General features: G+C 39.2%; 2 protein-coding genes across 3 annotated transcripts; one reads left to right on the top strand and one right to left on the bottom strand.

The window, feature by feature from the left end:
• Window positions 1-2,155: 2,155 nt before the first annotated feature.
• On the bottom strand, window positions 2,156-12,565 carry avil (advillin). 2 transcript variants are annotated; one of them, XM_042500357.2, is made up of 20 exons: window positions 12,438-12,565; window positions 12,165-12,259; window positions 11,862-11,936; window positions 11,503-11,699; window positions 11,315-11,423; window positions 11,126-11,236; window positions 9,061-9,266; window positions 8,896-8,974; window positions 8,555-8,653; window positions 8,229-8,382; window positions 8,017-8,117; window positions 6,835-6,972; window positions 6,416-6,574; window positions 6,151-6,330; window positions 5,552-5,709; window positions 4,044-4,188; window positions 3,695-3,883; window positions 3,551-3,619; window positions 2,971-3,081; window positions 2,156-2,561 (listed from the first exon to the last, which is right to left on the bottom strand). In XM_042500357.2, exons 1-20 carry the CDS (start codon window positions 12,490-12,492, stop codon window positions 2,448-2,450), a joined length of 2,544 nt encoding a protein of 847 aa, XP_042356291.1. In that variant the 5' UTR covers window positions 12,493-12,565; the 3' UTR covers window positions 2,156-2,447. The 2 variants fall into 2 exon arrangements, with proteins under 2 accessions (XP_042356291.1, XP_087940711.1); XM_088084585.1 differs by having other exon boundaries at window positions 12,165-12,295; window positions 12,438-12,487.
• A 5,212-nt stretch (window positions 12,566-17,777) lies between these two features.
• Window positions 17,778-22,837, top strand: olfml3b (olfactomedin-like 3b). The gene is made up of 3 exons (XM_088084590.1): window positions 17,778-18,008; window positions 19,401-19,686; window positions 20,661-22,837. The coding sequence occupies exons 1-3, from the start codon at window positions 17,910-17,912 to the stop codon at window positions 21,443-21,445; spliced, it is 1,170 nt and encodes a 389-aa protein (XP_087940716.1). The 5' UTR covers window positions 17,778-17,909; the 3' UTR covers window positions 21,446-22,837.
• Window positions 22,838-23,562: the final 725 nt, after the last annotated feature.

Genomic DNA, 23,562 nt, shown 5'->3' with positions numbered 1-23,562 from the left:
ACTGAGGCACATCATTCACACAGATCGGAGAATGAAAAAGCACAGAGAGAGACAAAAGGATATCCAGAACCAAACATCTGGAATGAGGCACCAAGCGCCTGGAGAGATGAAGAGGTCCCAGGAGGACCGATGGTCCAGTACAAAGAAACCTGAGTTCAAAGAAAGAAAGAGAGGGGGAGTAGGAAAGACAGAAACAGAGTGGCACAAAGCAGTGCTTGTGGGAAAGAAACAAAGTGTTATTTAGAAGCACTGGCTTCAAGTTAATAATATTCTTGTTGGCAGGACTGTTTGGCTTTAATTACACATCAAGATTGAGACCAACCCACCAGTCAGATAATGAAAGTTAAGGCACAAGAGTACTTTTGAGTTTGGATTAAAAGACCTAAACAGTATCAAACAGACAGGAGCTCTGTGTTCTGGCAGCAGAGACCACTGACTATATTTATATACTATAATGTTTAAGGAGGTCAAACAGGAAGGAAGCGGGGCACCTTTTGATATAGCTGTAGACCATTAAAAGCACCCGAAAGAGTGATCTGACATGGATAGGGAGCAGGTAAAGGAAAGCTAAAAACAGCTGTAATTGTTATAGTTTTGCAGACAGACATGGAAACAACAGATAAGTTGCAACAAGAAGTCATTTATTGACCTAGTCTATGAGTTTTTTTGGGCTTTGGGAGGGGGAACAAGAAGTCCAGAGTCTTCAGAGCAGGGGTTTCTGTGTTGCAGGTTTCCTTGTGAGGCAACAGATTTCCAGGACTGTGTTCAGATGAGTAGGTATGGGGCTGAGAGTTGATTGCAGGAGAAGGCGAATCAAGGTTGGTGGTTCTGGTGTTTCTGCTTTTTTTTTGCAGGTTTCCGGGAAGACAGAGGATCAGGGAGACAAGAGCAAACAGGTGAGGCTGGAGGTGAGCTGGTGACAAGATTCCAGGGATCTGCACACACAGAATATCAGTTAGAATTAAACCAGCACAACAGGGGCATAAGAACAAAAGGAGAGCCTGTCAGTGTGCCACAGGTGGGTAGTAGACAAAGTGGCAGGGAGTGGAGGAATGAGCTGCTCCTTTTATCCTGCAGCAGTGTAGGTGGCTTTATTGCATGATCAGCAGCAGGTGAGTGATGAACTGCAGGTGTGTGAATAATCAGTGTGCCAATCTCCATAACTCCGCCCAGCTCCAGACAAACACACACACACACACACACACACACACACATACACGTACACAAGGGAGGAACAGACAATGGACAGACACCCCCACATGAGGGAGAGGGAAACTGAAGAAAAAACAAGTGGAAAAAAACACTGAGCCTCAACAGCAACTGGTCAAACCTTATAGTTTTATATTTTATATATTTATAAAACTTCTACTACAATCTGTAACAGGCCTGACAACAAAACAATAATACAGTCTGGATGATACAAAAGCATGAATTAGGATCTCTGCACCCAAGATAAAAAAAACAAACAAAGTGATTTTAGCTCTGTTTTATACAAGAAATAATAATAATCTCGATGATATCTTTAATGTGGGGGTTAAAACAAAAGGTTAAATCAAACATAACACCAAGATTATTGGCTGTTGAACTTTGGGATATAACAGTTGTCTAGAGTTTCTGTTACTTGATAAAATTGGTGCCTATGTTGAGCAGGACCAGTGGTCAGCATCTCAGATTTGCAGGCCTCCAGCAGGCCTCCAGTAAGCCTCCAGTTTTGCAGTTTGGGAATGATCACGTGCCTTTAAAGGCACATACAGCTGAGTATCATCAGTGTAACAGAGGAAATTAATCCCATGAGTGCGTGTAATTTGGCCTACAGAGAGAAGAGCAGAGGGCCAAGAACAGAGCCTTGTGGCACTCCATATTTTACATCAGAAAACATTGATCTGAAAATATCCATCTGTATCTATATTAAGAGAAGATCATTTTTGACTTAAGTAAACCCAGTTTCAGTGGAGTGGCAGGCTGTGAAAGCAGGAATACTACTGTTTGTTATATGGTCTGAAAGTTTTAGACCCCACTCTTTTCAGTACTTTTAAAAGGAATGGGAAGTTAAAGACCATGATCATTTTTTCTAAATGAATTAATAAATGTGATGTGTTATTATGGTTAAAATGTATTTTAGTATAAACCATGCCACAAAAACAGACGATAGAGTTTAAGCAGTATAGCTTATATTTATTCATACTGACAGTTTAAATAATATCACAATTAAACTGAGTTGATTCTACAACATCTGCACAGGTTTAAAAAATCATCAAGTATTCAAGAGTTGTACAGTGATTTGTAACAAATCTTTTAATTACAATGAAATTGGCATGAGAATACACATTTTTTAATTTACTCAAAAATCAGATTGAGCTAAAGAGAAAAGTCAGTTATGTTAGGGGAGATAACACAAAGTCCTTTAAAATGAATAGCTTATGTCAAATACAGAAAAAAAACCATGATCAAAACAAGCCCTTTTCTTTCTTCAGGTTCAGTTGTTTCCACCCTGGCATGCTGGCAAAGTCATCTTTGGAGATCCCAAATACATCATAAAAGTCAGAGTCAGACAGGTGTTTCTGAAAAGAAGTTCCCAAATTGTCGTTAGCACACACAAATTCCATTGGCTTATACTACTATATAGTGGTAGCCACACCTGTGTTGCCCTGATGAAGGTCTACAATGGTCAAAAAGTGTACGCTATTTTGATAAATTATTTAATTAATTAATTAATAATTTAAACCTTTAAACCTTGACATATTTTTTCGTATATTTTGAAGTACCTAGACTGCCTTATTTATCCATACAATAAATCATTACCAAGTTCATAGTTTCCACTCTGATGAATGTGCACAAACACGGTGGCTGAACTTTAACTTTATCACACCACGTTAAGCACCGGCTTCCCTCCCATACACACACACACACACACACACACACACACACACACACACACACACACACACACAGACATGAACACACGCCTACCTCTTTCTGGGTTGGGTCAACACCTTCAGGCAGCTCGCTGGCGAGCTTGTTGACCAAGTCATCAGGTGGAAAAGACTGAAAGCTTTTCTCACTTTGAACACAGTTCTGCTCCTAGAAAGTCACATTAAGGTTTTGGTTGAGATGAATAATTGTTGAGTCTTTATTAATTAATCACTTCCTGTTAAGGCATTGAATGGGCCAATAAAACATATTTCTGGTAAGCGAATGGTAATGAGATACAATACTTTGTTATCAAAAGTTTCTGGCTCCTATCCCTGACTTTTTTTGATAACTCATACATATTCAATGTTGGCAATACAAAAATAAACATGTTAATTGGGTTTCTTTCCAATTCTGCTATGTAATTGTAATGTACTTAGTAACCCTCTAAAGTAAATGTCTTTAAATGTCCTGTATATCTGTGTGGAATCTAATAATATAACAACCAATTTACCTGACGCACTAACATGTAAAGTTTAATGTAACATGCATAAAGACCATTTGTAACATTTTGGTAAGAATTGCATCAGACAAATATCTGTTGCCAAAAAAAATTAAAAATAAATAATACTTTACTTACAACTGTAACATTAACAGGTGATGCATCATCACCTAACTCCCTCTTCAATTCCTCGTAGCTCTTTCCACCCTAAAAGAAAGAAATGTTTTTTTTGTTTACTCATTAGTGTACATGTTGATGCAGTGTCAGTTCAAAAACACTCACACTCCATTGGGAGGGGTCCCAGGCTGTGAACCACCCAGTGAAGGTGGGCGGCTCAAATCCCTGCTTGATCAAGATGATGGGGGTGTCTGGATCTCTGGCACCTGGGTGGGTGCGCAGATACTCTTTGCTGGTGATCACCGCTTCTTTACGCTCCACCTCATTGGCTTCTTTACCAATCCAGAGAAACACCTGAGACCATGAAAAGGCACATTTAACAATTCCCAAAGTAACATGGCACTAGAAAGGCTACTCAAAAATTCAATGTTTGTTGGGGATGTGATCACATCCAGCTTTGAATTTGACACTAAAAAGTTCACTTTTCTTCATTATGAACATTGGCGCCTCACACCTGGTCCCATGTGTCCAGCAGCATGACATCATCCTCACTAAGGTCGTCCTGCGTGAACTGAGTAACCTCAGTCACAATGAAACGGCCTGTCTTATTGGAGCATTCAAACAGGCGCGGCTGATGGTCTGAAACTGTCTGCTGTAATCTGTAATCAACAACATGTGACATGAAAAACAGTGGAAAACAAGTGTTTCACCTTCACTGCATCACTCATAAATCATGAAAACCAGACAAATTTGCAATGTTTTATTTGCTCTGGCAAATGTGTCAGCTCCCTCTCCCGTTCAGACCATTAAGACAAATTTCAAGACGACCTAGCTGCCATTTTTTTCCCAACTATGGAGAAGGCATGGCCTGCACCACTCTCTCTCTGATTGGCTAGTAATCAGTATCTTTGATGGTTGGACTCATAGACTGTATATAAAGATGGACAACATGACAGTTCCGCCTAAGTGAAGCTTTGCAATCTTGATCATCCCCTGGTGTCTGTCTTCATTATAGGTCATAAAGCCCGCCCCTTCATGTCAGGGAATGGGACATAGGCCAAACTAGAAACTCAAAGTACAAGCCAAATAAATTCTTCCCAAAGACAGTTTCTGTCACTGAAGGTAGTTCTCATCACCCTTATGTTTGTTCAATTGATCGTCTTTATGATAAGTTTGGTTTTAATAAATTATCAAATTGTACAAAAAGGGAATTTTCTGCCATGGTTGACAGCTGTGACAGCGAGTCCTTGCGCTCGTGTTCATTGGAGCTGTGGACAGGTGTTTGGGCAGGTACTCTTCCACCGCTGAGATCGCTACTGCACAGTCTCTAGTTCCCAATGACATCACCAGTGCAAGATGGCAGCAGCCGAGGCAAGTAGCAATTTTAACTTTTTTTTCAGAATAAGTCAGATTCAGAATTCTTAGATACTTCATATCAGAAAAACAGGGAAAAGTTTTCTTAGTAGAAGACATTATGGGTCTGTATTTCAGATGATGACTGACAACTTGCAGAGCCTTTGTGCTCTATGCAAAATACATAATTATGTTATAAGTTTATGTATAAATTATGTAATAAGTTTTTTGTCCAGCGGACCCTTATGTTGTGGGACAATATAGCAAGTATAAACCTAGCTTAGTAACGAGGAGTGCTGTTGAGGCATTCTGAAACAATAAAGATGGCTGCAGCTTGTTTGGGACTTTCTGTTGAAGCACAATTTTAAAACTTGGATGGCAAAAGCAGCAACAGTCATTCAGACATATTGATGATACACAATCAGGACTTATTTCTGCACACTGTAGTCTGTTTATGTTTGTCCATTGCTTAGTACTACCTCGTGTTTCATTGCTCTGATTAGTTGTAGATCTATACAGTTGTCTCCAGATTTTTTTTAACCCCCCTTGGAAATCGAAAATAAAACAAGAGTATCCAGACGAACTCACATTTGTGATTTTGTGTGGTGATGTCAGGCTACTCATGAAACCCATTTGCAAACATAAGTATTGTATTTGTACTATTGTCACCTCTTGTCACTAGCGTAGGGAGCTTTCCCTCCAAGCAGCTCCCAGAATTCAATGGGCTCCTGACCCTCGGCCACAAGCTCCTCAGAGCCTTGCTGTGACTCATGGCCAATCACAGAGCTCACCTCCTTTGCCATGGCTCTCTCGTCTCCACTTGATCCCTGGTAATGAAAAGTCACTTTAGTATACCAAATCAAATTGACCTTGATAAAGTTCACTATGTGGCCAAAATTATGTGGACAAAACATTAAACTCAATATATGATGGAGAACATCTAATTTAAAATCCTTGTTATAAACATGCGCCAAAAGGAGTCTCGATTGTTCTGGGAAGAGTTCCCAACAAAGGTGTGAACCTGGCCGCAGAGATTTTCATTTTGTTGTGCCAAAGGTCACTGAATCCATTTTACTGGAACTACTGGTAGTCCAAAATATAAAAATAGTCCCAGACAAAAAATGTTCATGCTTCACACATGAACATCCATTCAAAAATACAGAAAATGCAAGTACCACAAAAAAGTATTGTATTGTTTTATTATGTCACCCTGCTGCTGTTGTTCAGTGATTTATCAATTTCTCTGATTTTAACACCACCATTCTCACCTTTCCACACCACAGATAGATTCCTGATTGGCACTTTAGCAGGAACACATCATTGGAGTTCAGAGAGGTGGCCAGCGCAGAAACCTCAATGGCTTTTGTGTTGGATGGATCAGAACCGCTGACTTGAAACAACCTTATTGGTGGCTCTGGGTCAGAGGACCCTTTTCTAGATGTGCCCCCCTAACAGAAAAAAAGATAAATATTGTATTATAACACTGTATACACCAGAATATTTCCAAATAAATGATTGGAAATGAAGTCATACCTCAAAGATGACCATTTTCCCCTTGAACATTGCCATGAAGTGTCTTGGTTCTTTGCCCATTGTTACTCTCACTTGAACTGGCTCACCACCGTACTTCTGATCCAGGTCCACAGCCTGAAATGCTGAGGCTGCCACTTCATCCTGTGTTGCATGACGCCCCTGAAACAATAAATCAATCAATCATATTTTCTGTATATAACAACTTTCAAGCAAATACAATGCAATTCAAAGTGCTTACAGTTTTACTGACAACAAAAACAAGAACAACGTAGGAAATAAGAGAAAATAGAACTTAAAAAACAGAATAAGTATAAAGCATAAAATAATAACCACTTTAACAATAAATGGTAATGTAGTTTTATCTCAATTGTGAATTATTATTATTATATAAGACACTGGGTAATAAATTAAATCCTCACCTGCCATATATAGAGCAAGTAACACTTCTTGTTGTTAACCAGGTAAGTGTAGAGGATCAGGTAGCAGTCTCCTCCATAGAAGTATCCATACCATTGAGGGTCCACAGGGACAAGCTCCAGATTCTCAATCCTCCACACCTGGCCACAACACAAAGGTATGTCAACACTGAATCACAAACAGCAGGCAACAGCATCTGTTGTGGCCTGAAGTGCTGAAATTCACGAATAATCTAGGTCCCCCTTGAGGAAAAAAGGCATCTTGAGTGATTACAAAACAATGTTGTCATAAATCAAATTACCACAAATCAATTGCCATACAAACACCCAGAGGCTTTTGGGGCCCCCGAAGGTCCTGGCCTCAGGACTGCTCACTTTACTGGGTTGGTAATGCAGCTCTGTTTGTCAGCTTCTGTTGTTCCTATGCTTAGCTGTGTCACATATGAGTTCAGGTGAGGAAACAAATGCAGGACAAAAAAGGGCAGACAGGTGCAAGCTTTAATGCAGATGAAAATGTTCAAAAACAAGCAGGTAGCCAAAACACAAAGTAAAGTAAAACACAGATAAAAAAAATTAAACAGAATTAACAAGGAACACATGATGATGACGAGGAGGAACTCAGGGGTGGAAAAAACAGTAGCAAACACAGTGGAGAAAACAGGGAGATGAACTGACGAGGAAAAAAGGGAAACACACAGATACATATATATATTTATATATATACACACACACACACACACACACACACACACACACACACACACATATACATACATATATACACACAAAGACAGGATGAAAAACCAGACATGACACATGAGGAGTGATACTCCAAAACAAAACAGGAAACAGAACATAAGTAACAAGAAAACAGAACAGAAAACCCCAAAACAAAGTCCACAATATAACACAAAACTAGGATCATGACAAACTGCACTTTGAGCTGAATGTTAATGGTTGCACCAGTATGTCAACACATTTACAGCTAGCATGTTTACAGACAATGTGTTGGGTGGTCAACATGCCCTTGCAACTAATTTATATTGCCACATATGTGTCCAAGGCAGAACTTAAAGCCATTGTAACTAGGCTACCTCACTGATTCAGTTATTAATCAATTACACAGTCATCCAGTAGATTGTAGACTGATCTTCATGAACGTTCAGATGAAACTGTCACACATACCTCCACTTGACCTGAGCCATTGTCCACCATTCGCTCCTGTGCAGCGACCTCTGGCATCACATGCATCAGAGAGGCGTCAAACTTTTCCTGTGTGACATGAGCTGAAGCAAAATATGGTCACAAAACAAAACCAAGTATATATATATTTTTTTTTAATTCAGAAGAAATAGTCTTTGCGGTTTGAGTACTTGTGATTTTAGGAGCACACGTACCCACTTTCCCTCTTGTATGCACTTTGCCCAGACCTTGAGTCTGGTACTTTACAGTCCACCTCTGGAACAGCTGCTTGAAGAGAGCTGACTCGGCCCCGTCATTCACCGTCTCCACATTGGTTGTGATCGGGTAGTTTTTTACTTTGATGAACTCCTGTAACAGCCAATCAGACAAAACTGTGTTAACTACATTCTGGGTAGAATTTATTGTAGGTCGGCTGTATTTGACTGCATTCATTTTTGCTAGGTGTTCTGAAAGACTCTGCATGCAAGACCAGTCAAACACAAGCTAAGGACACGTGAAGGTCTGATGTTGAGTCACTCACCAAAGCTCTGGTCATAGCGGCCTGTCTCTCAGCTTTGTTTGCTTTCTTCCCCTTCCATACAAAGATCTTCGTTCCTCCCTGATCCAGGAAGTAGCAGTCCTAAACATATAATTACAAAAATATATGTAATTAAGTCATTTCTTACATCAGTACATATACGATTTCTTCAAGTAGTTTGAATTTAAACTGCAGTGTTAAGAGAGTAAGCCTTGAGCTGTACAGGGAAATGTCATACTAGATGGACGGCTATATTTTATACTGGCACTGACCCCCATCTTGACGTGGCCATAAAATTATATAATGTATGCATCCTTTATTTGGTCAATATTGCACCGACTCACATCATGATTCAGGAGATCTTGAACCAATGGTCTGGAAGCAACTTCTGTGACCTTCATCTGACCGTCAGCGTCTGACACACTGAAATAAAGGTATAATTAAGAAGAAACAAATACTTTAACTGGACATTAAATACATGAAAATGTTACGGTCAGGGAGCAGCTCACTGGTAAAGTGTGAGTTTTGCCTTCTGTTCCTGGTCAGCAGTTTCATCTGGAGGTCCATCTGTCAGCTCAGAGCTTCGTTCTCCAAGAAACTCCTTCAGGATCTCCATGTTCTGCGGAGAGTTACTCTCTGCGCCGCCCTCGACCACTCGGATCTCTACCCGACCTCCTCTCTCTCTATCTCGGATGTCTTTGGCCAACAACATGCCCTGAGCAGGAGAACACCCACACACAACATAAAAAAATGTATTTCATTGCTGTTCAGTGTAGCCTAATAAATTTGTCACTTGCTAATTTTGACTGAAGATATTATAAAGTCAGTCAAGTCAATTTAATTTATAAGATAAGATAAGATAAGATAATCCTTTATTAGTCCCACAGTGGGGAAATTTCCAACATTGCAGCAGCAAAGGGATAGCAAAGTAGCAAGATAACTGTGCAAAATAAACTATATTAATAAATAAGTACAAAAACAAGCAGGATGAAGATGAAGGAAATAAGCACAGAGGACGACATAAACAAACAATATATACAGTATTTACGACGCCAAGAAACTCAACAGTTAAATAAAGAATGTTCACAGTTGCATGGGTGAAAGTGAAATTGCACTTGTGGTATTAAGCTGTACGCCCATTATAGAGCCCATTACCACAAAGCATGGTTTGTCTCAGAGGGCTTTACAGTGGACGACATCCCTCTGCCCTTAAACCCTCATCATCATCTGGGTTTACCTTGGTTTGAACTACAGACCTTAAATGTATATTTCTAATTTGGTTACAAGATTTCTTTATATGCTCATCTGCTCCAGGCATGCTACTGCAAGTGTTGTCAGAGCCTACACTGCTATATTTTTACATGCTAACATCAGGGAAACAAGTCATTTCGTTAATTTCCCTAGAATCATGTTCTTCTGGTATATGTCGGGTTGTGTAATGAAGCTTTCATTCATGGTTTTAATGAGAGCTATATACAGTTGTTCAATGGCTGTACATACACTGCTACATGTAGCTACATGCTAAAGTAAAGGAAACAAGGAATCTTGGTTGCTGAAATTGTTAATTTTTCCCAGATCTCTGATTATATTACTGATGTTTGGTTGTGAGGATTTTCAAGGTAAAAGGTACTCCATAAAACAAGATGCTGACGACCTGGAAGCGCTGACCAAGACTAGGGGCTTTAACGAGACAGGTGCTAAAATGGAGCATTTAAGACAAGGGGTGAATACAGGTGCTCCAGTATAGACAGTATCGGGGAAAATAAAGTGGGGTTTTTTCTGTTTTTTTTTGGGGGGCTTACATTAAAGCATGTTAACATGTCCTAATATAAACCTTAAATACAAATTTAAACCTATAATAGTCCCCCTTTAAAGTTAGCATATCTCAGCCTCGGTTGTTATTTTAAATACTACAAGTTCTACTGTTTGCTGGTTTGTTGGAAATCTCATTTTTATGATAGGACATGCAACTTGAACATGTAACCTAACTTATGGGGAAATATAAGACCTATCTGAACTAACTTAAATATGAAGTAGACAAATTAACACCTAGAATGGAAATATAAGGGAACTGAAAGTTTCAGTCCCCACTGCATTGCTGTTACATAGTCTTGAAGTGTGTGCAGTGGGATAAGGACTCATTCAGAGCCTCAGGCCTTTTTTCAGGAAGAAGGAAATGAGCTTCGACTGCACACTCCCACAGCTTTCCACAGAGGTGTAATGATGATATTTAGATCTGGTGAGGTCAGCACGGAAAGCAGTCAACTTACTGTCAGACTTGTTTCAGGGTCTGCACCTCAAGCACTGATTTTCACATGATCAGGAAACCTCTTTATGCAAGAAAATTTAAATAGTGAACTACATAAAGCTATTGTTATATTATCATTGTGACTGGAAAATATATTTGCAAATTAATTCACTGGTAAGCAGATGTTCTGCCATCCTATTGCATAGAGAAATAAGTTAGGAATAAAAAACAGGGGGTAAATGCAGATGGTTTTTTCCAGTTTTCAACTATGTCTCTGTGCTCCCATTTGAATTCTGCACTCAACGATCTACACACAAAAGTCTTACTTTGAGCTTTTCCTGTTTGTTACACTTCGGTCCGTTCCACTGAACAATAGTCTTGCCAATGTCCAACAAAAACACATCTCCAAGGTTGAAGCTCTGCCAGCTCATCTCCACCTGAAACAAATTAGGGCACTCTCACCATGACATCTTTTGTGCCATAATGTTACATAACCACTGTGAAGCGTGGCCTACCTCCTTTGCAATCACTCTTTTCTTCCCTTTGACATGAAGCAGTCTCTTAACGTCATAGGTGTTGGTTTCAGTGTGCCTCATTCCTGATGCAACTCCACCTTTCTTATAGCTAAAGGACAGGATGGATTGATGATATTTATGGTTTCTTTCACTGTCTGTGAAATGAAGGTCATAATATTTGCACTCACATTACTCCTTGTTTGAAGTAGCCCTTGAAGGCATCAGACTCGTGGTTCTGAACTTCACGGTGCTGCACCGGAGTGCAACCCAAAAACTCATCGAGCTGTATGGTGTAAACAGCAGCTGCACCCTGTTCGTCCTGAGTGGACTGAGAGCCGATCCAGTAGTGGATATCATAAGACAGAGAGCTGCTCACCTTCTGAGTCTGTGGAATGAAGAAACTAAGGGTGTATGTTATCTGATTTATCAAAAGAAGAAAAAGCATTTTGTCATGGCTTCATTATACGGAGTCTTTAAACACAACAGTACCAAACAAACAAGCAGCCATGGCACCCAAAACCACAGTTAATCACTATCCCAGACTTACAGAAAGCAGTACGTAGCAGTCACCCTCATAAAAGTTTCCATGAGATTTCTCAGGGATTTGGACAAGCTCCATTTTCTGTTGCACAGAGACAACCAAAAAAATCCACATTTCAGATCCAACAAGAAGTATTCTTCAACGTCAGTTTTTTTTCCACATTATAACAGCAGTTTTAGTCATTTACTCCAGGAGTAGAAGACTTTTTTCCCTTTTGAAAGCGAACTGTTGACTTTGGAAAACTTCAGTCCACAGTCACTATTGCATCAACCGTAAAAATAATTTTTTTAATAAAATGTAAAAAATTACCTCAATTCTCCAGATTATAATCCCAGGGCTGTGAGTTACAGCTCTGAATGTGTACTCCATATTGCTCAGATGCAGTTTCTGTGGCACTTCTTTTTCTGAGAGAAAATAATAAGGAAATCACCTATACAGACCTACAACAACACAAATGTTGACATAATTTTAAAAGGTTTTCATTTTATCTCTTCATTAAGGGCACAAAATACGATTTATAGTAAAACTGCAGCGAGCGTACATGGTCAGATTTTCTAATTTATGTTATCCACCAGAACATACCTGCTTGAAGACTTCTCTGTAAGCTTGTGTGATGTTCAAACAGCTGATCTTCCATCTGATGACAAAAGGCCCTCAATCCTCTCCCCTTGCTGACTCTAAATCATTTGCCTGTGTTTGCATGTTTCTGGACCTCTCACGGTGTTCTGCCCAATCACTGAGGAAGACACAAAATCCTGTAGGCAAATGTGCTGGGGAAAAAAAAGGATTGACTCATATGCAAATGCACAAATACACACAGTAACACTAATCAGCACCATCTTGTCCATTCATTTTACTGCCCACTCTGCCGCATATAGAACCACCACATTAGCACCATATATGGACATATTCACAGCTATGAGTTGAAATAATAACTATGCATGAATAACTTAGTGTTAAAGAGCTTCATAAGAATGGTATAGTATCTCTACCACAACAATTATTATAGTTACTGCTGAGCATACAGATGGCAATGATGTGTTTATATTATTATTAGTAGTAGCAGTATTAATACTGGTTATAGCAGTAGTAAAAGTATTATTTTAGTAATATATACCCACTCCATTTCACTGTACATGCCAAACTAGAACTCACACTTTACTCTGGCACATTTCAGTGAGAAGAGACAAAATAAAGGTTATAACCTTCTGGACACACACTCTGGAGTTTTTCCTGAGTGAAATTCTGATAAATACAAAATATTTACTAAATTGAGCTGTACAAATTTCAGTTTTAAAGGTACAATATACAACATTCTGAGCATTAGTATTGCAGCAAATTACTGTTTGCAATGTAAAGATATAATAGAATAATTGCGTCCTGTGTGTTGTAATCCGAGCTTCTCTGTTTCTTTGTTTTAGTAGTCTGGCCGTCCACACCTGCATATTAGTGTGTGTGAGTCCTTGTGTGTGTATCCTACTTGTGAGCTAATTGCCTCTCACCTGGCCTATGCTGACATTTTCACTCTTAATACTGCGGTACATGCAAACAGTGTCAAAAACAGTCACTGCCTAATGCCTTTCATACCACCACTAAGGGTGTTTTGACGGCTAGGGCCACTGATCAAACATCGATATTTGATGAGGTGTGTTTGAGACTGGGCTGATATTGCATCTATAAGGAGAACTTTACACATCAAAGTCTGTTTACAGATTTTTGTGAGAACGTTTTCCTTTTTTAAACTGTCCATCTTGAGCCTGACAATATTGCAGGGTAATACTCTTTGGCTAGACGCCAGCATTGAAGCTGCCGTTTGGGGAGCTCCATCTTTCTCCACACAAACATCAAATACAATAGTTGGGGTGGATGATACCACAACATTTGGTTCTGATCTGATACAGAGCAATACCAGGGACAGAATGGCTAATGTGCTCTCGTGTAAGGAGAACCATGTGTCATGCTTTATGAGGAGAATGCATTGACTGCAAATACATCTCCATTACGACTGAGTGATTTGCCAAAAATTAGGAATTTCTTGTTACTGTCAGTTACTTAATTAATCCCATGCAAGTAAAAACATAAGACAATTCTTTGAAATAATGAAAAACAAATGTTTGTTCTGTTGTCATTTCACACACAGTCACTACCCAGAAACATTTTCATACTCAGCTCATAAACACAAACACAAACACAAACACAAACACAAACACAAACACAAACACGCACATACTGGTTTGTTACACAATGACCTTTAACCATGGCATTTAATAATCATCATTTCCTATTTTTACTTCTATCTATCCAGGTTGTTTTAGTGACTTGTGTGCCTGTATACACACTTTTTACAAATAAAATAAACAACTAATGGATAATAAAAAGACACATTCAAATAGCACATCCTTAGACAAACAGACCTTAAACAATGACTGTACACAGTGAGATAAGGGAGAGTCACAAACATACCACACATTACCATGAATTAAAATTACCATATTATACACTATGACCAATACAATAGACCTTTAGTTGTAGCAGCATTAAACAGTTTTATCCTTCCTCTGTATGACACTGAGATGGCCTGAGAGCCAGTTTACAAATGAGGAACAGCCCTGAACAAGAAAGTACTGTTGCGAGGATGGAAACAAAATCTTCAGATTTTCAAAAGCTGTCATTCATATTAATGCTTTGTTTTAAATGATGTCAGGCACAAACAAAGAAAGGACCCACAAAGCAGGCACAGGCAGAGTCGCAGTTCAGGGTGTTTAATTCAAACAAGGTCGGTACACAGTAATCAGTCCACAGGCAAAGGTATCAAAAACGGTAGGCAAAAGAGTAGTCAAAAAACACACGAGAACCAATATAAAGAAACAAAGAACACAAGGAAGAACACTGGAATGCTCACACGGATGGTAAAGACAATCTGGCACAGAGGAGTGGGAAAAAAGAGACTCAATACACTGGGGCAATTAAGACAATGACACACAGGTGAAACACATTAGGGCAGGGAAGGCAATCACACAGGAGGGAAACTTGACAGGCTGGGGATTTGAAATGAGAGGAGATGTGAGACACCAGAATAAAACAGGAAGTGCAAGAACTGACAGAAATGATGACAGTCAGAAATTTTCAAATTGAACAGTTTAGCAGTAACTTTTGATGTAAGGAAAATTCCATAGAATGATTTCTCAGGTAAAATGTATGAATCTGCTGATTTTTATTTTAATAGGTTAGTACTGAATGCACAAGAAAAAGGTTTGTCAATACACAACGCTTTAGGCTGCCCTCCTAACTGAGAGGTCCTCGGCCTGAAAAACATGAAAGACCCTTGCTCAATTGCACAAAGATGGGTTAAATAAAGCTGTCCAAAGTATGACCAAGAGTCCAAAATATCTTAAAATATGATCTTTGAATATATTGTCACATATGAGTGAAATCTTGTGACCCTGTGTTTTCTTCATCTCTTGTTTAATTGATCAAACTGCTGTTTCTGCTTAGCTCCACGGAGGGCCGGAGTCTATGTAAGAGGGACACACCCAGGACATCTGGAGGCCTATCTTTGAAAAACATCAGTGTTTTATAAACGTGATATTAAAGCTTTAGAACTCGTGTTCTAACATTTTAAAATGGACTTGTATATTCCTTTTTCTTGAGGAATGTGACTTGGACCCATGAGAGTTTAGGAGCAGCACAGAGAAGATGCCATATGTCACAGTTCCTAAATGAACTTAAATAAACTTCATGTCATTATCAAATTTACAGTGATTATGCTTTTTTTTAAAATAAATCGTCGTTGTTACTCTTTTATGCTAATTTGTGAAAAGCAAAAAAAGATTTAAATCATTCATTCATTCTTTCATTTATTACACCAGTTTGCAATATAACTAAGATAAAAGTCACCATGCTGTCAGTGGTGATGTGCCAATAGACTGTGGAGAAAGACAACTGCAGTGGTGCTGAAAATGTGAAAATGCAAAACTATTGCATTGTAGTTTGTACAGAATGAAAATAATACTGTTTTGATTTGCAAAATCAATTTACCACTTTAGATGCACATGACACAATTAACATAAAACCAGACAAGAGAGAGCATGAATGGAAGACTGACTGCACTAGTTACAGCAAACTTTTAGAAATACATTTACTCTATGTTTGTTCTCCACAAACTTGTCTCTATGGGATGTCATGTCATGTAACTCAAAACAGCCAAAACTAAATGAATCATAATACTTGAAAGGACAGGAAAAGTATAATGCCAGTAATTACAGTATAAACACAGTTTGGCCTGGAGTGAGTTTCAGATCTAACCAGAAAAACATGAGTAAAGCAAACCGTGTTGAAAAAAAAAAAAAACCTGTGCAAGGTAGTTTTATACTTACACTATTCACTATTTCCCCAGTAATTCACCACTCGCCAAACTAACTACTGTTTTCATGCTACAAATATTAGTCATTACAAAAAAACATCTGTATTAAACTGTTCCTGTGTATGGGGACAGCTGGAAAACACAGCAGGCTCTGCTGGAAAACAACCAAAAAAAATACTGCAGTGATGAATATGAAACTATTTTGATTATTAATAGATTTTTTCCCAGTCCACTCTGCCCAAAACAGTTTAAGTTAACATGACTGCTCAAACCCTACTTGAGTTAAAAGGTCATCTTCAGTTTGTAGGTTTAGTTTTAACAATCTAAGGGGCATATATGAAACACGGGAATTGGGAGTCCTCAACCCCCCAAAATTTTGAGCATCAATAATTTAATTTCCTGCATTCTGATATTTTTTTTCTGTACCAATTTATTCCATTTTTGCATCAATTCATGTGTAATGTCTCTCTCTTTTTTTGTTTTTTACAAAATAAAAGTCCTCTGCTACTTTCATGCTTTCATTGTGAAACTGGGGTCATTACAACATCTCCATAAAAGCTGGCCCAAGTGTTAACTCATCCTCTTCCTTCCTCCAGTATACATCCACCCTGCATTGTTGGTTTTGATTTGGTTTGGCTGGTTTGGTTTGTTCATTTTCATATGTCTTAGTTAAATAAATTCTAATTGTTTTTACTAAATCTCTTGTGTGGACTCCCTCCCAGTCACATCCATCGAGCCAGTTTGTGACAGGGGGCATGTCCCCAGCCCCCAAAAGCTATGTTGGGAGCACTGTATAAAAAAGAAAAAACAAGACGAAATTTGTTCATACCATATTCTTTTATTGTTTGTTATTTATTGTTATTGTTTATTAGCCTGTTTGTGATAAATAGGCTACAAGATCATTTTAATATTGTAGATATGTGACTTCTCTGACTTTGGACTCATGAGACTTGTATTTCATTCCAACCAAATTCATTTCTCTATTTAAGATTAACTAATCTGATCTAATCTAAACCTCTGGATTGGTCTGCATCAATGTTTAGATAACTTTTAGTATTAAAAAAAAGAAAGATATCTGTTGGGTTTCAGCTCAGGACAGCAACAAAATAGCTCATAATGTCACATAAAATGCCTTATTATTGTGTTTTTTGAGACTTTAAAACATGATTTCATTTCAAAGTCTTCCTCACACTGGAGTACAGTGCAGCATTGACTCCCACTCACATTACACTTCCTCCTCCTACATAACGTGTGGTCCTCCTGTGTTACATTAATGTCGTGTTCTGAGTAAAATAACTACTTACCTTCTCAAAGCCATACATGCATTTAAACATTACACTATATATATATATATATATATATATATATATATATTTGTTTGTCAGTCATGCAAAGGAAATAAATATAAAAACCGATGTCTCACGTGGAGACTGTGTGCCTCCATCTTCACCAGATGTTTTTGGCTCCTCCCAGACAGCTTAGTAAAACATTCCAGCCCACCTCTGGGAATCTGTTGGCTCCTACACACACACACACACACACACACACACACACACACACACACACACACACACACACACACATACACACAAACACACACACACACACACACACACACACACAGACACACACACACACACTCAACTGAAGTCAAAATTTTACAGGAGCTACAGAGACTGAGCTGACACAAAATGAGAGGACTTGTTGTCTTGGTTACTTTGGCCTGCTTTGCCAGCGCTCAGCACCAAGCACTGATTGACTACTTGGAGCGGAGGCTGCTTGCTATTGAGGTAAGACTCTCTTTACCGTCCTGTCGAGCCCTGCGCTCCAGAGTCCCTCTTAGTCCCTCTGAAAGGAAACTTTCAGGGACATGGCAAAGGCAATGGAATGCAGATGTAGGGAAAATCCTGAGGAAAATGCTGGAAAATACAGCTTTCTGAAATGTACAGGGAGCATGAGCTTCAGAGACTGAGACAAAAATGTAGTTAAAAAGTTATTTATGATCTCCAAAATGACCATACATGACCAAACAACAAATATATTGTTGTGCTATGAGTTGTGCTATGCTGTGCTATGTTGAAAATCTTTTAGAGATTTTCTTGCCTGTGTGGAGACTGATTTTGTGACGGATAGAAATATATCTCTGGGTGTTTCAAATATACCTCAAGGATTCAGAAATAGATCTACATGCGGATCTTTTGTCATGTAATTATTCTATTTTAAAATTGTGGTTTTGTTTGTACGGAAAGGTTAAAAATAAAAGATGTTCATCATCCATTTCCAGTTTCTGTTTTTCTCTGTAGTGTCAGGTTTTACTAATCACCCGCTGAGAAAATCTCTTTCATCCTCCATTGTGAGGTCAAAGGGCAGAGGCTGCTGCAGAGCGAACTGCCAGGATTGTTGCTAAAAGACATTTGAGCAGGGTGGAAACTGGCCATGTGTGGGCTGAACCTGGTTGTTTGAAGGATGAGTTTCCTACTTATTATGTCCTTCAGTCGCAGTCTATTTACTGAGCCTGAAAAGAACATCAAATTATGGCCTTCTCAGCTCTTTCTAAAAGTGTATTTACAGCAGAGGTAGGACTAGGTCATTGTTTTGTAAGTCACAGGAAAGTCTCAAGTTTTTGCGCTCTAATCCAAAGTCAAGTCCAAATGCAAGACTGACAAGTCCCCAGTCCTAAACTTGGACACTGAATACCATTTTGTCGTCCCTGTCATGACCACTCTTGTATTTTTTGTCTCTACCATAAACCGCTGAGTACTGCACGTTTTGATATTGACCCTCTATACATCAATGTAATGCTGAGCATTGGGATGCGATCCCCGTCTGTTTCTGAAAACAGCCAGCGCACCAACAGCCAGCTACGCTACTGTATGTAATACACTTTAGCCTACATAAGTATCTAATGTTCAAAAATTATCCCTTTAAAGTCCAAGTCAAGTTGCAGATCGGTTTTGGTTTTTTTTTAAATTTTGTTAAGTTGATTCTAAAGTCATCAAATTTGTGACAAGTCTCACTCGAGTCAATGTCATGTGACACAAGTCCACACCTTTGATTTACAGTTCCTGTAAAACAAACATCACATATTGCTCACATTACTAAAGTACAAACAGATAAGATGAAAACAAGTCTGACCACTTCAGCTTTTGTAAAAACTCAGAACTCACCTTACTTTTCAACAGGACCGGATCTCTCTGTGGCATGAACAGACCGCCCGATACGCCTCCGAGCTGAGGGAGCTGAAGCAACAAATGGTTTCCCAGCTGGAGAACTTGGATAAAGAGAAAGAGATACTGAGGATGAGTCTGGACGGTGTGGGGACGAGAGTGGACCGGGTCGAGCGTGAGCTGGACTACCTGGAGACTCAGAACGGAGCTCAGCCGTGTGTGGACGTGGACGACAAGCTGATAGAGCAGCAACTGACGCTGGTGCAGGAGAAGCAGAAGGCCAAGTATTCCAAACTATCAGGTGAGATATGAAATGTTTAAACTGCACATGGACGGTAAGATGACTTGAGTATCAGAATGAATACTGTTTTTATTGAGGATGAAACTAACAAGTCTTATTGTACTAAGTGCTTGAGACTTCAGCAAGCATACCCAAGAACTCCAGTCCTGAAACACTGCCAAAGGGGGCTGCTAGCCCAGTAGTACTCCCAAGACTTTTTTTGTCCAGTGACAGTTCCCAAAAGTCCTGCTCCAGTCATTAGAAAAAGTTACACAGTTACAGGCACCAGCAGTCCCAGAGCTTCACCAGTTCCACTTGCAGCCACAACATCGAGCAGCCTCTCTCTCTCAACCAGACAAGCATGGAGGTGAAATGCTGGATTTAACATGGCCATGTCGGGAGCCTTTATTAGATGAAGCTTTAGACAAACTCTTAGCCCCCGACTCCACCCAAGTGAGTGAGAACCAGCCACCTGCCTCCATTATGCCTGGATATGAAGACAGATCTTGGGAGGAGGACGATGTAATTCACCCCGATATCAGCCGAGATTGGTTACAAAAATGACAACCTCATCTGGATTCGCCCTCAAAGACTTTATTTTACCCTGTACTAGACACTTCTACATGCTGAGCTGGCTACTTCCTGTTTAGCACTCTGCTAACTTGACTTTTGGACCACATGTGTCATCACGTGTCAAATGTAATTGCACTGTTTGATCACTACAAAAAATGGCTTCAAAGCCTGGCGCACCTCCTGGTGGCCTGCCGCAGAAGCTAAGCTAACTGTCTCCTACATGTCAGTGAACAGGAAGTGGCATTGATCCTCGAGACTAACTCTTGACATGGATGCAAATAAATGTTTTTTTTTCTAAAATGTCGAGCTTTTTCTTTAAAGACAGCCCTGATATATTTAAATAACGATTAAAATGTCAACGATGTTAGTATTTCGACTAGGTCTCACCTACGATTTAAAGCCTACCGCTTTCTCGTTTTCAGACTGCAGCGACATGATCTCCAGCATCAAAGCCATGAAGATCTTGAAGCGAGTCGGAGGGCCAAAGGGCACGTGGAGCAAAGACACCAGCAGGGGCTCTGGGAAGATCTACATTTTTAACGGGACAGATGAAGACACCATTCATGAGTTTACCTCTGTGCAAGACTTTGCCCGCTCACTGGGCCTGTCTCTGTCCAAGGATATAAAACTGCCATCTGCGTGGAGGGGAACAGGACACCTTGTCTTCAACAATCACGTGTATTACATAAATCAGGTTGAGGAGATAAAGGTGGTTAAATATGACATACAGAACAACTCTGTGAAAGACAGTGCAGTGTTCCCGGCGCAGGACCATGTCCCAGTGTACGGCTTGACCCCAGAGACAGTGATGGACCTAGCTGTAGACGAGGAGGGCCTGTGGGCCATTTATGCCACGCGGCAGAACGAAAAGTACATCTCTCTGGCAAAAATGGACGCTAACTCGCTTGACATTGAACAAATGTGGGACACAAACTGTCCGAGAGAGAACGCAGAGGCGGCTTTTGTCATCTGTGGCACTTTGTATGTCGTGTACAACACCAAGCAGCCCGGTCGCTCACGTGTCCAGTGTGTGTTTGACGTCAATGGTATGGTGACCAATGAAGATGCATCACTGGTTTACTTTCCAAAGCGTTACGGAGCCCACTCCAGTCTGAAGTACAACCCGCAGGAGCAGCTGCTCTACGCTTGGGATGATGGCTACCAGATCCTGTACAAGCTTCTCATGAAAAAGAAACTAGAAATTTAAAATCAAATCATATGTCACACCATTCTTCAACCCCCCCCCCCCAAACACATCCAAACCTCCTTTAAGAATCATACCAGTGTTTTTCCAAATTAGTTATTCAAGTAAAGTTTTTCAGAAAATGATTTTAAAAGTCTTTTTAAATCGCATTGGTGGGAATGGGCTTCCATACTTTACAAAAAAAAAGGACGAGACAGGATGTGAGGGAAGGAAAAATAAAATAAACACTCCAACATGGCAGGCGAAATCATTATCATTGATGTGTGTCATTTTACTGCACTTAACCTTTGATGATTTGTGTTAAATCAGCCAGCCAGCTATCTCTTTTTTGTTAATGCTGCAAATATTGGACAGATCATACTTTACCCAACCACTCACTATGACCTCACTGTCAAAATCAGAACATCTTTTTCTTCATAACACATTATTTTGCTGTCTGAGTACATTTTGATAACATAAATCTTGGTAGTATTGATGAATTCAACCTTTGTTTTTTAACCCTCCAGTCAAGTGTAGCATCCATAATAATTCAGTCTAAACACGGGCAATAGTGTTGTAGAACTAGTCAGTGTATTACATTTATCATTTTACATTAATGGCAATGCTTAGTTAAGAAGACGACATTTAAAAATACATTTATTTAGTTATGCCTCAAACTTTAATCAGCTGCTTTATTAATTTGTGGGTCTTTAAGTATTTCTTGTAAAGGTTGAAAAAAAATGTCAATAACTGCCATCATACAATGTTGTCAATGTAATGGGCGACCTCAGAACTGTAATAATTATAACTGGGATATGAAAAGTGCAAGAAACAGCTAGCTGGCTAACACTGTTATTTCTCTGTTTATGCATTATATGAACTTTACCCACAAGTGGAGCACATATGTATTTTGTTGCGTTAAACATTTTACTAAATGAAATCACCCGAAATAAACAAAGACAACACTCTCATACAATGCAATTGTTTATTAATTTATATCTGATTATAAAATATATCTTACTATTTGCTTATTATGTTTGTTTTCCCATTACTGTCCATTTCTATTCTTGCCTCTAAATATTGTTCATTATGAAAATAAATGGCAAACTGCACCTGTTGTAATACACAGGAAGTGTTTTGTTTTTTTATTCTATGTAAATGATGTGCTGATATAAACATATCAAAGCCACTGCCTGTAAGATTTAAACATTTTTAGACTTTGGCACCCCCCGATGGAGGCAACAAAAAAGACACTGTGGCAGACAGCAATGTATTATTTTCTCTGTGATTTTAATTTTCTGTGCTAACATTATACTCTGTTCATCTTCTCTTGATTTCAACCTTGTTACTTGTAAACCGCATTGACTGACATGACGTCCAAATACGGAGTGACTAATAAAACTTATTTAGTTGAAAGTCTGGTGGTTGATTGGTTGTATTTCATTGGAGCACAGTGAAGCTTTTATTCAGGGTAATTCATCTGTATGATAAATATACTTAAAACTCTCAGCATGAAGTTGTTATTTTCCACTTATAAAACACAAATTTTATGAATTAATTTTTTTTTTTACCATATTTTATCTCATACCACCACTCCATTGTCTAATTTTAATACATACTTGAACAATATTTGTCTTGAAAAGAATTGAGTATTTGTCCTGACAAAAATTAATGAAGTGTAACAGCAATCTGACATAACAAGGCGAGACAGCATTTGACGCTGGCATTTCATTCTCACAAACTATTTGGCGTTAATTGTTTCACTTGGCTCCAGAAGCGAATACTTTTTCTTTTCCTTTTTTTTTAAGATTAATTTTTGGGCTTTAAACCTTTAATGGGTAGCACAGCTCAAGCGTGAAAGGAGAAGAGAGGGGGGGGACGACATGCAGCAAAGGGCCAAGGCCGAAATCGAACCCATGGCTGCTGCAGCGAGGACATAAGTCTCTGCACATGGGCCGCCCACTCCACCAACTGAGAGCCCCAAGAAAATACTTTCTGACTTATACTCAAACTATGACGGACTATGTCTATCATTCAAATGAACAACCTGAGGTGCAACCCTTAAAGGGCAAGTTCACCCCCTAAATAATCACTTGTACATCAGTTACTCCACCTATGTTACTGTGAATTTGTAAAGAAAT

Source organism: Plectropomus leopardus, chromosome 2 (genome assembly GCF_026936395.1).
Source record: "Plectropomus leopardus strain MGB_pleo_1.0 chromosome 2, ASM2693639v1, whole genome shotgun sequence".
NCBI lineage: Eukaryota > Metazoa > Chordata > Actinopteri > Perciformes > Serranidae > Plectropomus > Plectropomus leopardus.
Note: the sequence above shows the minus strand (reverse complement) of the source record. Positions and strands in the feature narration are given on the sequence as shown.